This window comes from Peromyscus californicus, unplaced genomic scaffold (genome assembly GCF_007827085.1).
Source record: "Peromyscus californicus insignis strain IS unplaced genomic scaffold, ASM782708v3 Scaffold_7__1_contigs__length_154581171, whole genome shotgun sequence".
NCBI lineage: Eukaryota > Metazoa > Chordata > Mammalia > Rodentia > Cricetidae > Peromyscus > Peromyscus californicus.
The window spans coordinates 114,332,761-114,356,083 of record NW_026294595.1 but is presented as its reverse complement, the minus strand read 5'-3'; the positions used below and the strand labels follow the sequence as shown (position 1 = coordinate 114,356,083).

Genomic DNA, 23,323 nt, shown 5'->3' with positions numbered 1-23,323 from the left:
CATTACTTCCCTGTCTTCTAGCATCAGATTTTGTAGTACAAAATGTGTCAGGACTACAAAAAAGAAAAATGCAAAAGACAAGCAGGCAACATACGAATGAAAAAGGGTTATCCCTACTAAATGGCCACCAGACATGTATGAGAGCGACTTTTTCCGTAACAGGTCAGTAATGGTTATAGAATGTTAGTAGCATTGGTGCATGTTGAAGAAATGGCTGTTTTACATAATGTAAAGGGATGAGAAGGGTAGTATGAACTGTCTGAAGGACATGCTTGTAGCTTTCAATAGTAAAATCCATTGCTTCTACCTTTTTATTTGTGATTGTTTTGTTGTCTCTCTAGCTATAAACATTGAAATCCTTCTGCTCATTCTTGGTGGTGTACAATTCCTGAAGACATATTTATGTGAAAATCTTTTAGTCTTCATCTCTCGCTTACTAGCCGGTTTCTTTTTGTTTTGTTTCGGCACCAGGGAAATGGTTCTTCTACTATTTATTTGATTTTTTTTTCTGTGTCCCATGCTTCCTACTCATGCATTTTAACTTATCTGATGGATGTTGGCCTTCCTTATTCACAGCCTGCATCATTTACATCTTCTTTCATCTTTTTGTTTGTCCTTTGCTTTGTAGTCTAAGGGGTATTTAAATATATCTCTTCTTTGTTTTCTAATGATTTATATCATCAAACATTTAAATGCTATGCAACTTTTAGTTTTTGTGAACTGTTTCATTTTTAGTCAGCCTGTTCTTATGGGTGTATCTTGGTGAGATTAACTTACATGCTTCACACCCAGAACATCTCCAAAGTTGTCCTCTCTGAAAATTGTCTGTTTCTGCCAGTGCATGCTTTTCCTCTTCACCTTGGCTACTTATTTGGCTGTTGATAGTTTTCCTCTAGTATCTGAAAATCCTGAATTTCTATGCTTATAATCAAGGGCTGTATTGATTAATGCAAGTTAATCATTCATATTTCCTTTCTGCTTGGCACTTATAAATCAAATATGTGTAATAAAAATTCTGTTTAATTTAAAAAAAGTTTTTTTTAATCTTACTACATAAAGACCCACTTCAATAAAACATTTCAATTTTTCTGTATAGTGTATGGATGACTGACATATGTAGTAGTTATAGAATCATTTATGTAGGAAGTGTCTAGTATTTAACTGGTTCTACTTAAAATTGTCTTTTTTTTTTTTTTTTTTTTTGGTTTTTCAAGACAGGGTTTCTCTGTGTAGCTTTGCGCCTGTCCTGGAACTCACTTGGTAGCCCAGGCTGGCCTCGAACTCACAGAGATCCGCCTGGCTCTGCCTCCCGAGTGCTGGGATTAAAGGCGTGCGCCACCACCGCCCGGCCTAAAATTGCCTTTTTAATAAAATCTTTTACAAGTTTTTATTTTGAAGATTTACTTAAGAACTTTTTTCTAGTTAAAAATTCTTCATAACTATTTGAATATATATGTTTTTTAAACATCAACATACTGCTTTACACATAGTAGAAAATTCACTGTTATAGGTGTCTATAATTTGTGACTGTGATTTACTGATGTTTTATGTATGTGACATTTAAAAAAAGATGTATAAATTATGTGAAATTGGTATTGACACTATAAAAATAGGAGCATGACACCTGCAATTATTTACAAAATAGACATGTTATAGGGGAATCATGCATTGTTGTACAAGCAATTATTTTATCCTTAAAAATAAAACCTCAGTGACTGATTGACTACTTAAGCTTATTGAAAAATTTTCATTTACAGGATGCCAAGATCTTTTCTGTGACCTTATGTTGCCACCCATTTGTTTTCATCCACCCACCTTTATTCCCACTTGGGATCCCAGGGAAGGGCCAGGGTAGACTGATCTCACCACAGTTAAGCCATCGCCACTCTGCTCCTTTTGGTCTTCCTTACAAATTTTCTCCATGCATGCTTCAAATCTGGAAAAAAACAAACTTTTGGGCTGTAGAAACAAAGAAGCTGCAATTTCCTTGCCTTAGTCCTTGGCCCGTGATGAAGTAGAGAGCACAATGTGGTGATTGGAGCCAGACTTACCCTTGGCCATGGGCATTGCAGCCGACCCAAACCTAATTAAGAAAGATCCTGAATAAACTTGGGTGAGAGCCAAAATCACTAGTCCCTTCAATCAATATTTTTGATATAAAAATTAGCATCTGGCCTGAATAAAAGGCAGTACTGTTTCATGCTGCAGGAAAAAAAAAAATCCTCTTTTCCATCTATTCTGACCTTCTGTTAGGTATTTTACTGATTTATTTCTATGATAAGGTTTTGGTGCAGTTGACTTGCAAATTTTGGCTTTCAGCTCCTCATTTGGACCAAAGGCTGCAAGGAGAATTAGAGTCACAAGTCTTCTCTTAATCCCGAACTGGCATAGGCGTCAGCTTTTTCCAACAAGTAGACTGGTTTGACTTGTTCTCTTATTTTTGATTGAGTTACCTTTACAAAGATTAACTGAAATAACCCTTAAAGAAAATTGCTTTAGTAAGGAAGAGGACACGTGCCTAAGAAAGCACTACCAGAGTCTTAGAACTCCTCTTTCTGCTCTGTGAATGAATGCTGAATTCTGTTGCCTCCTAAGAAATCTCTGTAAATTTATGCAACAATTCCCAGGAGACTCTGTGTGTAGGAGTGCTTAGCACAGTGTCTAAAGATAATTGGCTTATTAGCTCTCAGGATGTTATAAACCTCCTTCAGAATGTAGTCTTAGTTTTGAACCATAGAATTCACAGCTAAGCTAAGGAGATAGAGACAGCAAGGGTTCCTGTTTGATTCATTTTAATGCTGATGTTATTCCAAAGAGTTGTATTTTAATGAGGTTGAAAGGAGGAACAAATTAAGACATCACTGCCTTTTCAAAAGACTCCAGGAAATACTTAGTCATGAAATGAAATGATTTCCAGGGTTCACTTTAAAGTAATCTAATGAGAGAAAGAGTGAAGGGGAGGATGAAAAGCCTGGTCACGAAGTGACAATGCTTAGAGCATGATGATAGGTGTGTTGGATTCATCATGCTATCCTATTCTACTCTGTTATTTTTTCCATTATAAATTTTAAGTGGCTCTCTTAGCAATGAATCTTAAATGATAGGCCACAGGAATCATCTCCAACTGAACATAAGTGTCTTGCTTGTGCTAATGCCTTGCCCTACACCTCTTCTGGGAGCTTTGTTTGGTTGATTGGAGGCTAGCTTTGTTCCTTCAGTTTGAGTTAGTGGTACCGGACAATCTAACTGTACATTTTCTCATTAATATATAATGATTGCACTATTGTACATTAATTACATCACAGTGTCTGGTTTTAGTGGTCTGCTGCTAAAGTTTGAAAAGCCAGATGCAGGGGGAGGGGCTTGGACCTGCCTCAGCTGAATGTACCAGGCTCTGCTGACTCCCCATGGGAGACCTTACCTTGTTGGTGGAGGGAATGGGGGATGGGTTGAGGGGGGAGGGCTAGGAGGGTGGGAGGATGGAAGAGAGGGGGATCTGTGGTTGGTATGTAAAATGAATTAAAATTTTTCTTAATAATAATAATAAAAAAGAAAAGTCAGACCTCCCAACCCGTGATTTGTAGTGTTTACTCATTTCTGTGGTGTCAGGTTTCCCACTATGGCCAATTTCAAGCTCCCATTGTGATGTCACTGAAGGATCTGGAAGGATCCATGCACAAATGGTTCTCATGAAATTATATGTCTCTCTTGCTATAGCTACCTCCACCGATTACCTCTAGTGAAATTCCTAGACGCAAGTATCTACCCATCTTTTCCTCCCAGAGTGACTTAAATCACATCAACACAAAACCATTTATGATTTTGACAGTGTCAATTTTAATGATTTGTTTATTAAAGTAACATTTTGCAGGCAGAATGAAGTGAACTGGTCATCTCAAATGTTTCAGTGAAACATAAACATATTCACACCCTATATACTGTATTTTACAATGCCACAAAATAATATACTACAACAATTGCCTAGAAATAGTCCCTTCGTGTGTGTGTGTATGTGTGTGTGTGTGTGTGTGTGTGTGTGTGTGTGTGTGTGTGTTTAGACTAAAGGTCAACCTTGAATGTTATTCTTCAGGAGCCATTCACTTTATTTTTAGAGAGAGGGTCTCTCCTTGGGACCTTGATAAGACTAGGTAGGAATCTACTTGTTTTTGCCTTCCCAGAGCTAGGATTGCAAGCTTATACCACCATGCTTGGCTTTTTATGTAAGTGTTGGGGATCAAGCTCATCTAGATCTTCATGTTTGCATAGGAAATACATTACTAATGAGTTATCTCCCCAAAGCAGAGAAATACTCTCTTCCTGATTTACAAAACACTCCACAACTGGGTATGGTATTAGAAAAGAATAGAACACAAATACATTGTTACTATCTTTCAAATTATTATTGTTATAAATCAAAGTGTATATTTAAGATAGTTCAAGTATTCATCAGAACTTAGATTTTTAAGGTAAGAGCTAGAATTTTATATATCTGTTACTTGTGAAACAAGATGTAGAGAGGTGTCCTGTGTATGAGGACCTGGCAAGAATGACACTCTACTGAAGTAGATAATAGTCAAAGGTTGAACTTTTCTTTTTAAAGTTATGGAGAGAGGGGAGGAGAATATTAAAAGTAGGAATCTAATATACAGGAAAAAAGGGCATCTTGTGAAGATCTTTTCAATGTTGGGTCTATTTTTTGTAGAGACAGACATTTCTTAGAAAATGGCCCATTGAGAAGGAAAGGAGAAGCGTGGACTAAATTCATTTCAGTTTACTAGTATAAACACCCTTAGACATCAACAAAGAATCAGAAAAGTCCCCTGCTATGTTATAGGAGCCAATTGGTCTACCAAAAGCTCTAATAATGGTTTACAAATTCTGGCATACGTTGGAATTACCTGGGGAGACTTGTTAAAATGTATTATCCTGGGAACCACTGGGATCAGATCCAGTGGTGGTCTGGTGTGAATCACATGGTTTGTCGTGTTAACACGCTTCCTAAATAAATTCTGAAGCCTATGGTCTCTCTCAAACTGAAACATGTTGAAAGGCAGTAAAGCTAAGTATCCATGACACTGTCATGCCATAAGATTGTCATTCCTTCATTATACAAAATTTTCTTCCTTACAAATATCAGTTTGGAACCTTCAGCTTCTGCTTCCCCAAAAGCTGATTTCTAGAACATCTATCTCTCAGTCATTCAGTCAGATATTCATCTAGCTGTTGATTCTCTTCTTCTTTTTCAAAGAAGAGTAAAAGTGTCCATGCAAACGGATGTGTGTATATGGGTACCATGCACATAAGATGGTTGGGATGTAAAACACTATAATTCAGAGAGTCCTTGATCCCAACAGATCCAAACTCTGATTAATGAAACTCAGTAGTTACTACCAAATTGAAATCAGTCTTAGTTAACTTAGAGGACTTTTTTTCTTATAAAAATCAGTATTTCTTGCAATTCACAACTTTCTATTTTATATATACTCATACTGCCACTCAAAGGAGTCAGAGTCTCTCCTCACTCAGGAAGCATTGTACTGGAATTACAGTTCTTTTCCTAAGTGTATATTCACTGTAGACTCTGACAAAAGTAAGTCTTTTCATATGTGTATGCGAAGGTAACAAGTTGCTCCAGGACCCTCAGATCTTAATGAAAAGGAAGAAAGCTTGCTCTGCAAGCTGGGTAGGAAAGTAACTTCTCCATGATGAACAGAACACAAATTCTTCCATGCAAGTAATAAGCATGAGCATTGTTAATCAGGAAGATACCTATCCTTCTGGTGGTTTAAAATTTTAGGGCAGGTGTGACACCATAGATGATGATAACAGACAGAACTAGAGAAGAAGGGGGATGCTTCCTGTTAGGATGCAAGCGTAGATCTCTCTCTGCCCTCTTTACTGCCTATTTCCTGTTTTGAACTCCAGGTATTCTACATTTTGTTCAGTGATTTATTAAGAACAACTTCATTGAATGCACATATTAAAAAGAAAAGACATACATATCTTCCTTGCTTTATGCATCTATATGATATGTGTGTTCTCTGCAGAAGTAATGCTGCACCAGTTCACTCAGAAGAGTTGGACTAGTTATCAGGTCAGTCTTCAGATGGGCAGCTTCACACATAGTACCCATTTCTTTTCCTCTTCATCACAGCATTCCTATAGCTTTTTACCACTTATGAGGCACTTTCTAACTGGGAACCACTTTTTTAAAGGATTGATTTTTTATTATATTTTAACTATGTGTATGTGTGTGGGTCAGAGTGTGGATATGCCCATGTGAGTCCTGGTGCCCACAGAAGCCACAGGCATCAGATGCCCCAGAGCTGGAGATACAGGTGGTTATGAACAGCCCAACCTGGGTGCTGGGAACTGAACTCAGGTTCTGTCTGGAAGAGCAGTAAGTGCTCTCGGCTGCTGAGTCATCTCTCTAACCCCAAGAGATCCACTAAAAAAATTATAATCCACCAGGGGACTATACTTTTTAAAAAGTTTTGCATGGGTATCACTTTCTTTTCGAACGCTCTTTGAGCATCAGTGTTGCCCCATCCAGCATTGGTGTTGCAGGTTGAATTTCTGTCTCTGTACACAGCATGAAAGCTTGAGCCCATCTGTGTCACACAGAGCCAAAGCTCTTTTGAAGTGATTTGTTTACAGTGTCATTTGATGGAGTGGAATGTTCTGTAACTCATTCGAACTGTTACAGAAGCTTGGCTAAAAGGTCACCACTGCTCTTTGGAGTTTCCAAGTCTGGGCACCATCTGGGAGCTTGTTAAAGATAAGGTTTTCCACTGGCTTTTTCCATACCAACTAGAACCAATTAGCAGAGGACTAATTTTTCAGAGATGCTTGTGTCGTTTTGTGTGTTATGAGAGGGATGAATCATAGATGCACAAAAGTGTGTAATACTGCTTCTCACCAAATCTGAGTAGATGTGCCATGGAGGATGTTGTTTACTGGACCTGTATCTACAAATACATAGCCTTGGAAGAGACAGAGAATTCATTTTTAAATACCTTGTTGAACCAGTTCATTCTTCTGGTGTAACTTGGGAAATTTTTTAAAATTGAGTTTCACTCAGAATTCAATAGAAAAATGGGAACTTATTAAGGCCAAACGTGCTCAGCTCACTCTGCATGGCACCAGCATCAGTTGAATTGTTTTAATATTACGGTTTTAGTCTGGGTCCAAAACTGACTTGTGCTTGATTTCCTTCTTCCTCTCTAGAAGACAAGAGCCATGAACTTCCCAGTCCCCAAAAGCTTAGCAACAAAGGTGTAGGAGAGCACCAAGGGAAAAAGGAGATCGGCATCAAGGACACCTCTGGTCACCACTGGCCAGTTTCGCATTCTCTCCCAATCATTAACTATGTCTTTTGATACCTGTCCTTGGATAAAGTTGACATGTGGCAAACAGGAGACGCAACATTGCCTTCCGTCCTTCCTGGAACTTCCCACGATACATACAAATTGTTCCCGGTATTGGTATGGGTTGAGCAAGAGACTCAGCTCCTCTCTGTCCCTTTTTTCTCATATGTGCAGATGGCATACTTGAACACACAGTAAGATTATCCAGTTGAAAATCAAAATCCTTTCATTGGGTTGGAGCCCTTGAAAGGGTCTGACTCAAAACCTGGAGAGTAGCAGCTAAAATACAAGCTCCTTGCCATTAAAAAATACTCCAAGAAAAGTGTGCATTTGTGTATTTCCAGCCAAGAAGAGGGAAAATGTAAATCTAGAGTTTTATGTATGTTTTGATTTTGTAGCAGTGGGCTAGAGACACTAAAGAAATGACTATTTCCCTCACTCAATTAAGCTGGTTTGGAAAATAAAATTGTCCCGAGGAAAGGGTAAAATACCGCTATATTACTTGTGAGACAAAGGAGGAAGGAAGTCTTCTGGCAGTCTTTATGTTCCATTCATTATGCCAGGAAACTTATGTTTCAGGTTCAACGCTCATCTCATCAAAGCTTGCTTCACTGTCAAAACTCTTCTCATTGGAGAGTGCAGGGCGTCCTGACTTCTTGAGTGGGAAGTATTTCACATTCAGGAGATCACCGAGTTTATCAACGACTTCCAAAACCTGCAATGAGATGCTCTTCCATAAGTTATCTTTAAACTCCAAAATGGCCTACTGTGCAGAGCCTAGGTTAATGGCTAGCTTCCCAGAGACCCATAGTAATGTTTTGCCAGCAAAGATCCATGTCATTAGGTTTGGCTTGTAAGTCCTAGAAGAACTTTAATTAATCAATTTGTCTGTGTGGGTACATGTATGTGTACAGGCGTATGTGCATGTGTGTACACATGTATGCGATTGTCAGAGGACAAGCTTGGCTGTCATTCTTCAGGAGTCATCCATCTTGTTTATTGAGACAGGGCTTCTTGCTAGTCTGAGCTTGCTGATAAATGAGTCTCAGGAATTTTTCCCCCCTGCCTCCCCAGTGTTGGTATTACAAGCACATGCTACTACTCCAAGCTTTTTTTAAGTGGGTTCTGGGAACTCAACTCAGGTCCTCGTGGAAGCACTTTACAAACTGACAATCTCCCTAAGCATGCTAGAGAAATATTGGATGGTAATTCTTTTATTTAATGCTTTAACTCAATGTGGAGGCCCACAGAGGTTTCCCAGTAAGATCTGAGCTTGTTTTACCCAGCAGGGCTGCATTAAGAGATGGCTTGACCACGTGCATGGTTAGCAGGTGATTGGAAGGGTCTGCACTTGGCTGAGCTAGGGGGAGGTCTTTTGCCCTACCCCTTGGCATTCCTATAAAATGCCCTTTAGAAGAGACAGAAGGGGCTGGTGGATGTTGACTCAGGCCCTCCGGAGGTTATCCTGTGTGTCTGTCAGTTTCTCTCCCCTCTATCTTTCTATCTAAATATTTCTCATCCCTCTCTCCTCAAGAGTACCCTGGGGAAAAAGTGGGAGCGAGTCTCCCACAACTCAGCATTGTAAATGTTTTATTTTAGAAGTGTGAGGAGAGGAACTTAGATATCTGACCTGCCTAACCCTTTATTTATTTATTTATTTATTTATTTATTTATTTTAAGACTTGCATATAACCTCATAGAAGAAAATAATAGGGTTGCAAAATACATGTCTTCATAATAGAGTAAAACAACAAAACAGAACACTTCAGGAGCTAATAGCTGCATCTTCAATCCTCTCAAAACTTACTCCCAACACTCAATTTTAAAATACCCATTTCTGAGCTGGGTGGGTGGTGGTGCACGCCTTTAATCCCAGTACTTGGGAGGCAGAGCCAAGCGAATCTCTGTGAGTTTGAGGCCAGCCTGGTCTACAGAGCGAGATCCAGGACAGGTACCAAAACTACACAGAGAAACCTGGTCTTATAAAACAAAACAAAAATCAAAACAAAACAAAACAAAAACCAAAACAAAACCCATGTCTACACTCCATGGAATAACACAACTTAGACTTACAAATAATCTAGACCACACATATTTCAGTTTTATATTAAAGTTCTTGCTGAAGTATGGAAGAGTATGAACATTCTGGGACAGGGGTTAGAAGGGAGGGAATTCTTACCGCAGTGGGTTTACACTAGAGGTAATTTTAAGGAAGCAGACATAAATTCTGCCTTGGGTATTAGCAAGAAGCCACTGGCTGGTTGTATATTTATCATCTTTATCTGGGGAGTAAAATGATGAAGGAAAGCTAGAGCTGTCACAAAGGAGCCGGAAAAGAAAGATGTCATACTAGCCTGTGTCTTTTCTGTCCCCAACCTGGTCTCTGAATGACTCCCTCTCCCTCTCTTTTCCTTTGTAGGTGTTTTGCCTATGTATGTGTGTTCTTGTGTATGTAGTACACACATTCAAGGCATACACGTGCCTGTGCATGGAGACTAGGCATAGGCCAGGCCAATACTTTGTGTATTGTTTTCCACTTCAATTTTTGAGGCAGGGTCTCTGACTGAACCTGAAGTTCACCAAGTCAACAAGCTCCAGGGCTGCGCCGATCTCTGCTTCTCCAGTGCTGGGATTAGAGGCACACGTGCTACCACACCCAGCTTTTCATGTGGGTGAATTCACACTCAGGTCCTCATGCTTGCAGATAGCAAGCACTTTACCCACTTCACCATCTCCCCAACCCTCTGACTGCTTTTGTTTAATATTGCTTATATTCTATGAGTGTACATGTCCAGTTGCCACCTTAGACCCCTCACTAGTCAATAGGTTCGAGTCTCACTTTATGTAATATTAAATCACTGCTCACACGTTTACATTGAAATGGGTGTGTGAGCTCAGAAATAACTGTCAAGTTGATCTATCAGTGCTCCTAGCATGTCAGGTGTTTCATAGCAATGAAGAATTTGTAAAAGGGAGACCAGGGTCTTATTACTACAGAGTTGCTTATACTTGAGGTCTTAATGCTGTTTAGACCACAAGAAATAAAGAAGTTATCTCTGTTATACATCCCATTCCTGTCACCTTTTGGAGCTTACTCAACTGTTCATATCTTCTTCTTGGTTTCTGTAAGATTTCTTCATTACAATCTTCTGACTTTCTTGTGTAAACAGGCATAAGCTTTCCTCCACTCTCTTCCCTTCCTCCTCTCCATTCTCTCTGTCCTCTCTTCTTATCTTTCCCCTCTGTTTCTCTCCCTCTCCTCTCCTCCCTCTTCTGTCTCTCTATCTCTGTCTTTCTCTCTTTCCTCTCCTTCCCATCTGTGCCTGTCCGTCTGCCTGTCTGTCTCTGTCTCTCATCATTTCCCCTTCAGTCTCTTTGTTTCTCGCTCCTCCCATTCTGTCTCTCCCCTCCTCCCCCATCTTTCTCTCTCTTCTCTCCCAGCCCCCCCATTTCTCTCTCTAGAGTGTAACTCAACCTCAAATGGTACTCTTCAGCTTTTCATCCATTATGCTTTCATTTCTGTTCCCTGCATTCCCGTAAAACCGCACACTCTAAGGAAAACTGAGCTCCCAGGAATTGCTGATTCAACAGTTTCTTCTCATCTCTTACCCTATTTGAACTTTCTTGTGTTTAGGTGACTTTTCGGTCCTTTTTTCTGGAAACTGGTGTTTAGTGTACTTAACAGTATAGTATTCCACATCCTTCCTGGCAGTTTTATCTCTACCTAAATTCCCACCTATTTCCCATCTGCAATTCCATGTCTCAGGATATATGTGCTCCACTGGGGTTTGGCCTGGCCTCTCTTGCTTGTTTCTCAACAATTAGACTTTTCATCCTTGACTTTATCATCCCCTGAGTTGCACAAACTGCGGTAGCTCTAGGCTTGCAATGTTTTCTGAGCTCTAGAATTCATTTTCACTTTCATCAATGGTCCATAGGCCCCTGCGCTTAATGTATAGTACAGAATTCACCTTATTCCTCCACTCTCATTGAAGGTGATCTGACTCTTACTCTATGTCTTCTCTCATTTCCTGCTTTACCTTCATCCTTCTGCTCAGCAAGCCTAGAGATCTAGAGAATTACCTTTGGTCTTCTCTGCTCAGGCATCCCCTACCTCTAACCATTTGTCAAATCTTGGCAATTAATGCATTCGTAGTGTGTGTTCATAGATTCATTTCCATTATTGCTGTTTCCACCACCATTGGAACTCCTGTCAAGTTTTATTTTATTTCAAATGACTTCATCTCCCTTTCTCCAGGTTCTTTCCTCTCTAACCCACTTGTCACACTTATTTCACAGTGACTGATCATGTTGCTTTAATGGTCAGAATGACTAAATGTTGCTCCATAATTATTACTTAAGAAGGCCCATCTTAAAAGTCGCTTTCTTTGTGAATATTCACCACTATAATAATTCACCCACATTTTTATGTTCCCATATTGTTCCCTATTTTCTTCTCATGATTAATTTATTCTTTCTGTAATTATCATTATTTTGTTATTAATTTAGTTTGTCAATATTATGTAATCTTTTTGTTCCAGGTTTTGTATATGATATATACATATCAGTGTTTATAAAAATTCATTGATATCAGTCTTTTCTAAGAAACCAAAATTCTGTCTTTAATCAAATCTTCAGTAAATGGATTTTTTTTTCTATCCATTGATTTGAGCGTGCTGTTAGATATTGTTGACATACCATAGTCATTTGCTTTTTAAAAGTTTAGCAGTGAGTTTCATTTGTCATTACTTTTCTTTTTCTAAGCCACCCTAGAGAACCCCAAGATGGCTCAATATAAGTACTTGCTCAGAATCCAGGGTACCAGAAATAGTGATTCTGTTGGTAGATGGATACTCACTTCATCTAATACCTCCTTAGTATGTGATGATGAAAGGCAGAACCGAGCCCGACCTTCTGCTAGGGCAGTGGCTGGAAATCCAACAACCACCACCCCGATTTTTTTCTTAAGCAAATACCTTCCAAAAGCACTTAGGGAAAGAAAAAAAAAGTTAACAGAGAGATGTTAGAATCATCCTGCTGAAAAAAAGAATATGGTTAGTGGACTTCTTTTTAAAATGATATAAAGGAAAGGATGATTAAATTTTCTCCCACACAATGGACCGGACCATGAAACAGAAAATTGTTTGCTGTTCCTCATAGCTGAGTGTGTGCTTTTATGGAACCTGACACACTGGTTAGATAGTTGTCAGTATGGAGCCTTTGATATCCAGCAGAGAATGCTGATGTCTGTGATGCTGATTAAAGAAGTCTGCACTGATAAGAACTCCTTGATCTGCAGAGTTCCTAGACTAGAAATCAAACAGCTAGTATGATACAATGACAAGAGAAATACTATTTATTATATGTAAACATATATGTTTTTAAAAAACGAACTGCAGCATTAACTGTGGACATTTCAAGAAGGGAGACTTAGTGACTATAATTTGAAGAGCAGGATTTGAGGGCTTGCAGAATCCAAACTCCAGGAGTGAAGATTACAGTTACCTCAAATGAGAAGTAAGTAATGGCAAGGGTCTCCTCATTAAAAAAATATATTTATGAGTGAATACACACAGGTATGCACAAGAGGAATAACTTCTTGCCTGACTTTGAGGGGAACCAGATAAGAGGTGAGCAGGGAGGTAAGAGACCCTCAAGGGCAGTTGCAGCCTGTAGGATGTAAGTCATCAGACTAACTACAAAGCTCTTGAGACAGGGAAACCTTTATAAGCTCTCCCTTCTCTTAATCCTTCTGTTTTTCATTTGTTCCAAAGTTAATCTCAGTAATGATCCCAGAATATTAAGCTCAAAGTCCAAAAATCACCTGTTCTGAGAGTCAAAGTCAGATTAAAAAGGCAAATACCCCCAAGTGAGTTCTCTTTCTCTTTGGGCTTTGTTGATCTCTGCAGGAAATCTTAATTGCTGAGTGGATCTGCTCACAGGGAAGTCAAGGCCTCCGGTCTGTTCTTAGCATTAAGAACTTGCTGCTATATTATGTTAGGCTGGAAGCTGACAGCAGCATAGAAACTTTCTAGTCATAATCCAGGAAAAAATTGACTGAACCAGACTGTCCACCCATTCTTCCATCATCCATCTTGTTATTTAGCTGTCTGCCTTTTGGTTGCCTCGTGCAGAATGCCTGCTATCAAACAAAGCAGTGAGACTGTGAAACCTACTGAACACACAACCCTTCTGGCCCCCTGGCTTGGGCAAGGCTCTCTTTTCCCCCTTTGATTTCTACTGAGAAGGTTACAAGGCGGCAAACTTTCTAGCTGAGAAAGTTTGAAAACAGGGGCTGTTCTTTCTGCCTTCTTGATCACCCTATGGAAGGCTGCCCACGGCACTGCACAGGATGAGAGCACAGAATTGTCTGAGAAACAAGTCAAGTGCTTTTATTGCTAACTACAAACCACCTGACACATGAGCTCAGGCCAGTTTTCAGGGTTCCCAGAAGACCATTTCACTGTCAATATGTTTCCCTTTGTACCGACGGAAGTGAGTTTTGCCAAAGAATGTTGAGCAAAATGTATGACTGTTGGTTCATTACGAAAATCTGGGGCCTCCCTGGAAAATTTCTGAATTTAAAACTTAGACTACTGCAGTGACTATAGATGATTGTATTTTATATAATGAGCCTCTGGGTATGTAACCCCCAAAGCATTTTAGAGCTGCTGCAGGCTAGAACTAAGTATGTGAAGCAATAATAATGATAATGATGATAATAAGCATTACCACTGCACTGGATGTAGCACTATGACATCTTGTGTACCAAAATCTCCCAAGTGCATGAAAAGGACAATGCAGGGGAAGTATAAACCTTGCACCACCAGATAGTGTAACATATTCTTTAAATGTATGCTGTAAGTGCTACACCTATTTATGTTTTGTGTTTGTATATGAGCAGGCATGTGTGCCATGGCACATGTGTGGAGGTCAGAGGACATCTTTTTAGAGTTAATTGTCTTCTTTCACCACGGGGATTCCAGGGATTGCACTCAGGTTGCCAGGCTTGGCAGCAGGTGCCTTTACCTGCTCAGCCATCTTGTCAGCCTTATTTGTACATTTTATGGCTGAAATTATATTGTGCTGAGCACTACAGATGATAGAGCTGTTGTACTGTATTTTAACTTACACCTAGCTTGAGATTAATTTTTGATCTCATATAGGTAGAAATAGGAAGAAATCTCAATTTTTAAGAATATCAAAGATCTAATTTTTTTAAAATTTTACTTTGTGTTTGTGTGTGCATGTGGGTATGCATACGTGTGTGTACATGCATGTGGAGGCAGGGGTGGATGTCAGCTGCCTTCCCTTTATTTTATTATGGTTTTTGACAATTTCATAGTAAGTATTTACTGTATTTACACTATTTCCACCCTGCACTCCCTCCTCCAACTTCTCCCAAATCCTGCCCATTCCCTCTCAACTTCATTACTTCTTCGTTTTAAGTATTATTTGGAAGGAGTCCCTCACTGGACCGGGAGCTCATCAGTTTGGCTATGCTGACTGGCCAAAAAGTCCCAAGGATCTGACTGTTATGATTACAGATGTGCACCTTGTGCTTTCACATGGGTGCTGGGGATCTGGGAGACATTTTACCAACTGTACTGTGTTTCTTCAGCCCCTAACATCAAAAGTTTTAAGTGTGAAAATGACAAAAAGTGTGCTTTCATAGCGGCTGATACAATTTACTCTCTATATCAAAAGCTTCTTCATATATAACCCTTCAGTGGAAGAAACAACATAGAAGGAAACAAAGCCAGGCAGGCAAACAAATCCTGCAAATAACTGTCACCACAAATACATGCCGTTATCTTTTCTATGTCACCTGCTCTGGGTTTCCTTAGATAACCTAAATAGGCATCTTTCTGTCATAGTGGCTGATGCATTTTGAATTGTCAAAGACAGTGTTCAAGATTGTTAAACCCATGGAGGGGGCAATAGAGGGGAGAGGATGGGGGATGAGAACATGAGGGAACAGGACGGTAGAGCTGGGGGAGGGACTGAGTGGGAGAGCAAGGAAAGAGGTATCTTAATAGAGGGAGACATTATGGGGTAAGGGAGAAACCCGGTGCTAGAGAAATTCCCAGGAATCCACAAGGACAACCCCAGGTTAGACTACTAGCAATAGTGGAGAGGGTACCTGAACTGGCCTACCCCGGTAATCAGATTGGTGAATACCCTGTCATCATAGAGCCTTCATCCAGTAACTGATGGAAGCAGATACAGAGATCCACAGCCAAGCACCAGGCCAAACTCCAGAAGTCCAGTCAAAGAGAGGGAAGAGGGATTCTATGAGCAAGGGGGACCAAGAACATGATGGAGAAATCTACAGAGACAACTGAACCAAGCTCCTATGAACTCATGAACTTTAGACCGATAGCTGTGGAACCTGGATGGGACTGGACTAGGCCCCCTACATATGGGAGACAGTTGTGTAGCTTGGTCTGGATGAAGGGCCCCTGGCAGTGAGATCAGGATCTATCCCTGGTGCATGAGCTGGCTTTCTGGAGCCTGTTGCCTATGGTGGGATGCCTTGCTCAGCCATGGTACAGGGGGGAGGTGCTTGGTCCTGCCTCAACAGAATGTATCAGGCTTTGCTGACTCCCCATGGGAGCTCTTACCCTTTTGGAGGAGGTCATGGGGCAGGGTAGGTTGAGGAGGGGAAGGCTGGGGGCGGGCAGAGCAAGAGGAGGGATAAGAGGGGGATCTGTGGTTGGTATGTAAAATGAATAAAAATATTTGTTAAAGAAAAAAAGATTTCTAGCAAAACAACAACAACAAAAACCTGTTCAACCCACACCCTGTGTGGCTTTAATGAGATGTAGACCAAAGCTTGGAAGGCTGTGCTGCAGGATTCAGAGCTTCAGTTCATGGGCAGAAGAAAATGGCATTGAAATCTCAGCTTGCTGATTACAATGTGGGTGAACCTAAGAAGGTAATCTGACCTTTGACCTTTGTTCGTCTCATAACCACATTTATAAACTGGAATCAAGGGCCTCATCCATGGTGAGTGTTCAAAAAGGTCAAAAGGCCTTATTTAGAACATCACCAGCATCAGCAACATTAGCTTCTTCTGAAGAACAATCTTAAGATGCAGGGAACCAGAATCTAGGGCCCAAGATAGTGTCATTAATGCAGAGCAGCAGGTTATTCGGTACTTTTCTAGGAGCTCTGCTTTCATTAACTGCGATGATTATTTTGGGGAGCCATGCAACCATGGCAACTTAACTTTGTGTTCAGTTGAAACACTAATGAGGACAGCATAAGAGAGTAGTAATAATAATGGCCAGTCATGTCAGGATGCTTACACTACATCAAGAGCTATGTTAAGCTCTATAAATGCAATTAAAGTTATTAAAGCAGCAAATCCTGACTAACTCTTACATGAAAAGCATCATTCCAGATGCCTCAGATCCCTTTTATTTTCTTTTTCTTCAGTGCTGGAGATTGGGACCAGGGTTTTGTGTGTGATGGGCAAATATTCTATCACTGTATTAGTTCCCCTGCCCTTTATTTATTTAACCTTAGGAAGTGGGCACTATTTTATGTTATTTCATACAACATAAAAACTCGTCTTTAGAAGGCTGGCTTGCTTGTCCAAGATTCTTCAAGAAAGAAGATGAGCCGAAACTCTTATTCTGAAATCTTTACTACAACATTAAGAATAACGGTTACATGAAGTATATCGTATTAGTAAATTTGAAATGCATTTGAAATTTGGGAATATTAGTACACTGTTGAGTAACTGTGTGTAACAATGACATACTATATATTCTAAAAGCTCAAAGAAAGTTTTTGAATATTTTCACCATGAGGAAATGATAAATGTTTGTGGAAATAGACATTTCCCCTGATTTAAACACTATATAAGTATATTCAGATATATGTATATATTCATGTATATATATATATTATATGATACCCTATTAATTTGCATAATTTTTATATTTTATGTATCCGTGTAAAAACAAATTTAATTAAAAAATTCTCTTTTTACTGTGAATGGGCTCCTTATTGGATTAGTCACTGTTTTAACTTGTTGAGATTCTAATTCTGGTCACTATCTTCCTGCATACTCCTTACTGCTCTCGCCCCACTGCCATGCATTGTGAACCTCAACAAGCTTATATTGGGTGCCTTCTTTTGAGCTAATGATAAAATATTAGGTAGACATGCTCTAAATTTGAAATCTTAGAGAACATTCTATATACCCAGTCATTCTGAATAAGTACATGTGTCTTTTTGTGACCTCAAAAATTAGAAGGTAGAGGGTCTAGATCAGTGGATCTGTACAATCTCCACTGTCATTCCCCCCCCACACCACCCCCATCATTACACTGAGCAGAATGGTGTTGCATTCTTTCTCCTTGGACACTCGGTGCATTGTTACTTTGACCTACATTTGTGATTTAAACACTTGGCATGGAATGCTGATGGTGTAGCCTACTAAATAACTCACTCAAGTGTGTGTTTCAATTGCTTGATATTTGGCTGTGGCAAAATGACATAAGGATATGTTTAGAGGAATTTTGAGAATTCCTCTTTGAGAACTTATGACTCTCTTCTACTCTGGATGAGTTCTCAACAGTCTAGGCTCCAACTTCTTTTAATGTTTTTTTTTTTTAATAAATTATCTATCTGTTCAGATGGGTGGTGGGTCAAACAGAAAGCTCCAGTACTGGGGTTATGTTTTAAAGGGATAGTCTTGGGTCAGAAGGAGTATCAAGACCACCTTTTTACAATTGACATAAATCATTTCCCCAAAATTTCCAGAGCTTGAAAATGGTGTAGAGAGGTGGGCCTCAGCATCTGTCACTTTTTCTGGAAGTTACATCAAAAAGTCCTGAAGATGCTGGCAGGTGACTTCTGAGAAGCTGGATGTCTGAGGTCAGAACTCAAGAATCCCTCCAAGCACATAATCTAATTCATGCACAGAAAAACTTCATGGTGTCAAATATACCATCTCAGTCATGACACACTGGGCATTGGCATGATTCTGAGGGTCACTGGATACTCACGATACTTTAGCAGGCATGTACAGGAGCACAGGGATAATGGGAGAGTAGTCATTGCCATAGATGATGAATCCCATTTCTGTCAGCCGCTGTCGGAAGTATTTTATGTTTTTTGTAAGTTGCTGTATTCTCTGCAGACCTGAAAGGAGACAGGCATGGCACCCTTCAATCCCCATATGGAAGAGGAAAGTAAAGGTCAGGTTGACCTGGCAAACATTTTCTGTAGGTTCGCCTATCAGCCAGGAAGAGTTGGAAATAGGATGATCAGACACAAGTACTGTGTTGTGCCTGGGAGACAAAATGGGAAAAGGCTGTGCTTAATGATGCAAGCAAGCTGCAGGACCAGTGGGAGCAGATACCTCTTGTGTATATATTCCATGCCAAGTGTTTAAATCACTAACTCAGGAGAAGGGAGTATAATAAGAAAGGTATGTGCGCGCACGCACGCACGTACACACACACACACACGTACACACACACACACACACACATCAGTTGTTGGTAGCATTATTTATCTAAATTGAACCAGCCCATTAAATTCCTAGACTAAGTCTCCAATCAAAGGAAAATTCACATAACTTCAGTTTAAAGAAGTAGCATGCCATGGAGCAAGGATGGGGCTAGCTTCATTTGGTAGCAGTAGACGGGGGGGGGGGGGGGGGGGGGGGGAGTCTGCTTCTCTCAGCCAGAAATGAAAGACAGCTTTTGTTTAAAACAGGTCAGGCAAAACAAGTGTGTCCATGTCAAAGATACTGATGCTTTAGTTCAGTTCAAAGATCATCCTCTGTCCAAAGCATGTGCCTCAGTCCTGTGGTCACATTCATAAGATGACAAAGAGAATTAAAGAGAAGAAAAAGTTCCGAAGAAATCTGCTTACACCAGTCCTTCCTTTTAGTGGGTATAGGTGAACAAGTAAGGCAGAGGTAGCGGGGTTTGCTCAATGAGAATGAATAGGGTTCAGTATTCTAGGTGTTCTAAATGTTAACTCAGTGTTAGCATTTGGCAGAGGGTTGCTATTCAGCCAAAATGCACTGTAGTTGTGGCTGTCTCTAGCTGACTTCTATCCTGATTGGTCAGGTGCTCATTTAAATTGGACTGAGGTCATGCATTAAAAGTTATCCAACATTTTGAATATTACTTGTGGGTGTTTATAACTTGCCAGAGAACGAAAGTGAAAACTTCAGGGAACATGTTAGTTATGGTCATCTTGGTCCTTGGAAAATGGTTGAGCTGTGGGGCATCTTTTGTTCAACATTTTTTCCTCCTGTAGATAATGATGTTTGAGTGAACTTGGTACTTTTCACCTTTACTGCAATGACTGGGACAACTGGAATAGTCTATCCTTATGATTGTTGATTCAATGATGGAAGAGAATTTGGAAATATCTGTCTTAGTCTCAGATCCACTGAAGAGGTGAAAGAATGGGAAGCTAGATCTTTGTCAACACATTGAGGTGTCCTACCAAGAATGTTATTGACTCAGGTAAAATCCAAGGCACAAGATAGTGAGGGTCTTAAGTGAAACCCTTGCATCTAGCCATGGCTAGGCTAGAACATCATTTGGACTTTCTGTTGTGTGAACCAGTAAATAATATTTTCTGCTACCTATGAACAAATGTTTCCTGAGTGACAGGTGGCCACTACTTTGTTCAGACGGACTAAAGGATATAACAGTTTCAATAAATAGCATGAATAGAGTGTTGATGAGATTTCTCAGTGGTTATAGGCACAAGTCTGATGGCCTTAGCTCGATCCCTGGATCCCACAAGGTGGCAGGAAATAACTCCTGAGTGTTGTCCTTTTATCACATGCTTGAACATATACACAGACACACACACACACACACACACACACACACAGCGAGAGAGAGAGAGAGAGAGAGAGAGAGAGAGAGAGACACAGAGAGAGAGAGAGAGAGAGAGAGAGAGAGAGAGAGAGAAAGAGAGAGAGAGAGAAAGGTACAGAGAGAGACACACAGAGAATTCAATAAATAAATATTAAAAATACAGCAGCAGCAGCAATGATTATAGCCCATATATATGTAATGTCATCACAGCTATAAGCAGGTACCATTTACTAACTTATTTGTTATTACTTTATGATGACCATATCAAGGTAGGTACTGTAATCTTATGAAATACATGAGGGAAAACAAGTACTTACTTTAAGTTTATATAATTTGTAACTATTTAAGCTAGAATTTAGCCCAGGAAATTGGGGTTTAGAATTTACTCTGTTAACCTCTACAGTATAGTGTTCTGTCTAGATAATGAATATATGGTGGCTATATTTTCTAATTTTTAATAAAAATTCTAATCTCTACAATTGCAACTGATCATAATTATGCCCATTTTTTTTGTAGTAGAGCAAGTGGAGAGGTTGAAGGCCTCATGCTGTAAGAAGTTGGACAGATATCAAGGATTAGAGTCCAAAGTCTGATAAAAGGAAGACCTTGTGAAGCCCCTTTACTCTGGCTGTGGGGCCTGTAGATATGTACATAAGAGTAAAGTGGACCAGCAGACTGTCCTCCTGAAGTCATTTGCTTATCTAGCCTTCTGGTATGTTGAGTAATAGGATCAGACATTTCCCAGACACATCAGACCTTCTTTCATAAATTTTCTTTGCTGATTAGTTCTAAAGGGACTTAACATTCATTGCCTAGTTGAGCCAGCTGTACATGCAGAGGAATGAAGATTATGTTGAGTAGAACCAAGAAGTGGGATGTTAAATGTTTCACTGGTTCATGCTTCTTGTTGCTTTTTATTTTTTTGAGACAGAGTTTCTTTGTGTAACAGCCCTGGTTGTCCAGGAACTCACTCTGTAGACCAGGCTGGCCTTGAACTCACAGAAATCTGACTGTCTCTGCCTCCAGAGTGCTGGGATTAAAGGTGTGCGCCACCACCACCTGGCTCCCTACTTCTTTCCTGTTATTGCTCCTTATCTAACTCCAGTCCTCAAGGAAGATCCTTTCCCAAATTTTTAGTTTCTGGTAAGCAGATTATGATAGAGAAAATATCTGTTCCCTCATCCTGGCCACAGATAGTGGGTAAAGTTTCCCTTCACCTAAGGAAGTTCATTTGAATATTAGTGAGGGAATCATGAGGTACTCCGTCACAGGAGCTTTTACAAAGAGATGATAAATACTAATTAAGCCAACCATATCTTCTTGCTAGTAGAGTTTAGATATGAAAAACTTAAAACTAATGGCTGATAGAACAAGGTTAGAAGAAAGGGGAGAAAAGTTGTTAGCAGAGTCCATGAGATAGCGTGAACCATTGGTTAAGAGAGAAGCTGTGAAAAATAGACCAAGTTCAATTGACACCAATGAGGGGAGAAGATGCAAAACCAGAAAAGGCTTACAGTCAGTGGGAAGGTAGGTGTGACATCAAGTTATCATATAAGATAGATATAGATGACATAGATTTAGATACACCCACAACTCTAATGACTATCATGAAGGAAGGGTTATGTGGTGTTAGCACAGTTCACCCTGGGGAGACTAGAGCAAGTACAAGGCAGCCTGGCTCCAGTGATGACCAGACTGGGATCTGAAGTGTGAGTAAGTTATTAGGTAGAAAATCAGCAGAGAAGAGCAGCAAGTTAGAGAAACAATGTAATGGTGTGATCCTGGATAGCGTAGCAGGGTGGTAGAGACCTAAGTGAGTTTTTATTGAGTGTGAGCCCGAGTAAGGGAAGATTGCCTAAAGTAGGACAGATGAGTGTACAGGGATTGAAGAATCCAACATTTCAGTTGTGATGAGGGTGAAATTAAAAGAAAGAAGAAGAAGAAGGAGGAGAAGGAGAAGGAGAAGGAGAAGGAGGAGGAGGAGGAGGAGGAGGAGGAGAGGAAGACAAGAAGAAAAAGGAGAAAGAGAGAGAGAAGGAGAAAGAGAACAAATGCATGAGATGCAAAACTATAATATTCCTGGGATTTTTCAACATGGCAATCACTGATAACAACCTTTATTCTGGTATTCTTGGATGGCCACTGGATTGAAAGAAATAGGGATTGCAAAAATGGTTTACTTTCATGTGTACATCTTTCTCCCCCACACTCACTCATCCTTCAAAAACCAAAAGGAACAATAATAAAAATGATTTTTCGGTTCTCCAATTCTAGATTTGTCAGTTGTAGGGGATCTGAAAATATGCAGGGCCGTCTATATAAATTCTACTGTGTAGACACAGCCTCTTAAGTCATTTAAAAAAGAATTGTTTTATAACATGTGGAAATGTCTCTTGGAAACTTGTCCGTGTACATGGAATAGCCTATTTGAAATATAAAACCAGAAATTATGAAGGACGATGTTTGCGTTAAAATTTTACCCTTACGTTGAAACTCCATGTTTAGGGAGATAAGAGCATAGAGTGGAGAGAATGAGTCCAAGGGCTAGAAGGGGCCGTAAGACGTGTTATAAAGGTGATTGTAAAGAAGGCATGGATACGTATCCCAGCCACCCAAATGTATTCCATATGGGCTGTCCCCTTGTGTGCTCAGCTCTTTTGTTGATTGTTAGCTGCACGATGAACAGATGACTTCATCAGGCCCAGCCTGATGATTCCTAAATGTTCCCCCTCAAAGACTAGGAGGATTTCCTGGTCTGGAAGTTCACAAATGATTTAAATTGCTTTTCCCAGTGGCATTATCTTTGCACTTACCTATAATGACTCATCTATCATTGGACAGCCCGGCTACTTAATTGGCCCCGTCTGTCTTCTCTTCCTTGATTAACTCAAGTAACTGGATTGTTAGCTAGTGCCACCACTTCCCTACTTCTAGAACGTTCGAAAACTTAATAAAAGCAGATCAGAATTTTGGTTCTGAGGTTATGTGATTTGTAAGAACTGGATGCTTCATTCTTGTCCTGTCTTTCTTATCTTTGAACCAGTTATTAGCACATGATAAGCCATCACGGCACCCTTCGTCGTCACCATGTGT

At 39.9% G+C, this 23,323-nt stretch overlaps 1 protein-coding gene across 1 annotated transcript in view; it reads right to left on the bottom strand.

Moving 5' to 3' along the window:
- Nucleotides 1-3,886: 3,886 nt before the first annotated feature.
- Sptlc3 (serine palmitoyltransferase long chain base subunit 3) overlaps nt 3,887-23,323 on the bottom strand; it is a 113,749-nt gene continuing 94,312 nt past the window's right edge. Inside the window, exons 10-12 of the mRNA XM_052724293.1 lie at nt 18,389-18,524; nt 12,226-12,355; nt 3,887-8,082 (exon numbers count right to left, since the gene is read on the bottom strand). Of these exons, the coding sequence (XP_052580253.1) occupies nt 7,936-8,082; nt 12,226-12,355; nt 18,389-18,524 (413 nt within the window). The 3' untranslated portion in view covers nt 3,887-7,935. The remainder of the gene's footprint in view (nt 8,083-12,225; nt 12,356-18,388; nt 18,525-23,323) is intronic.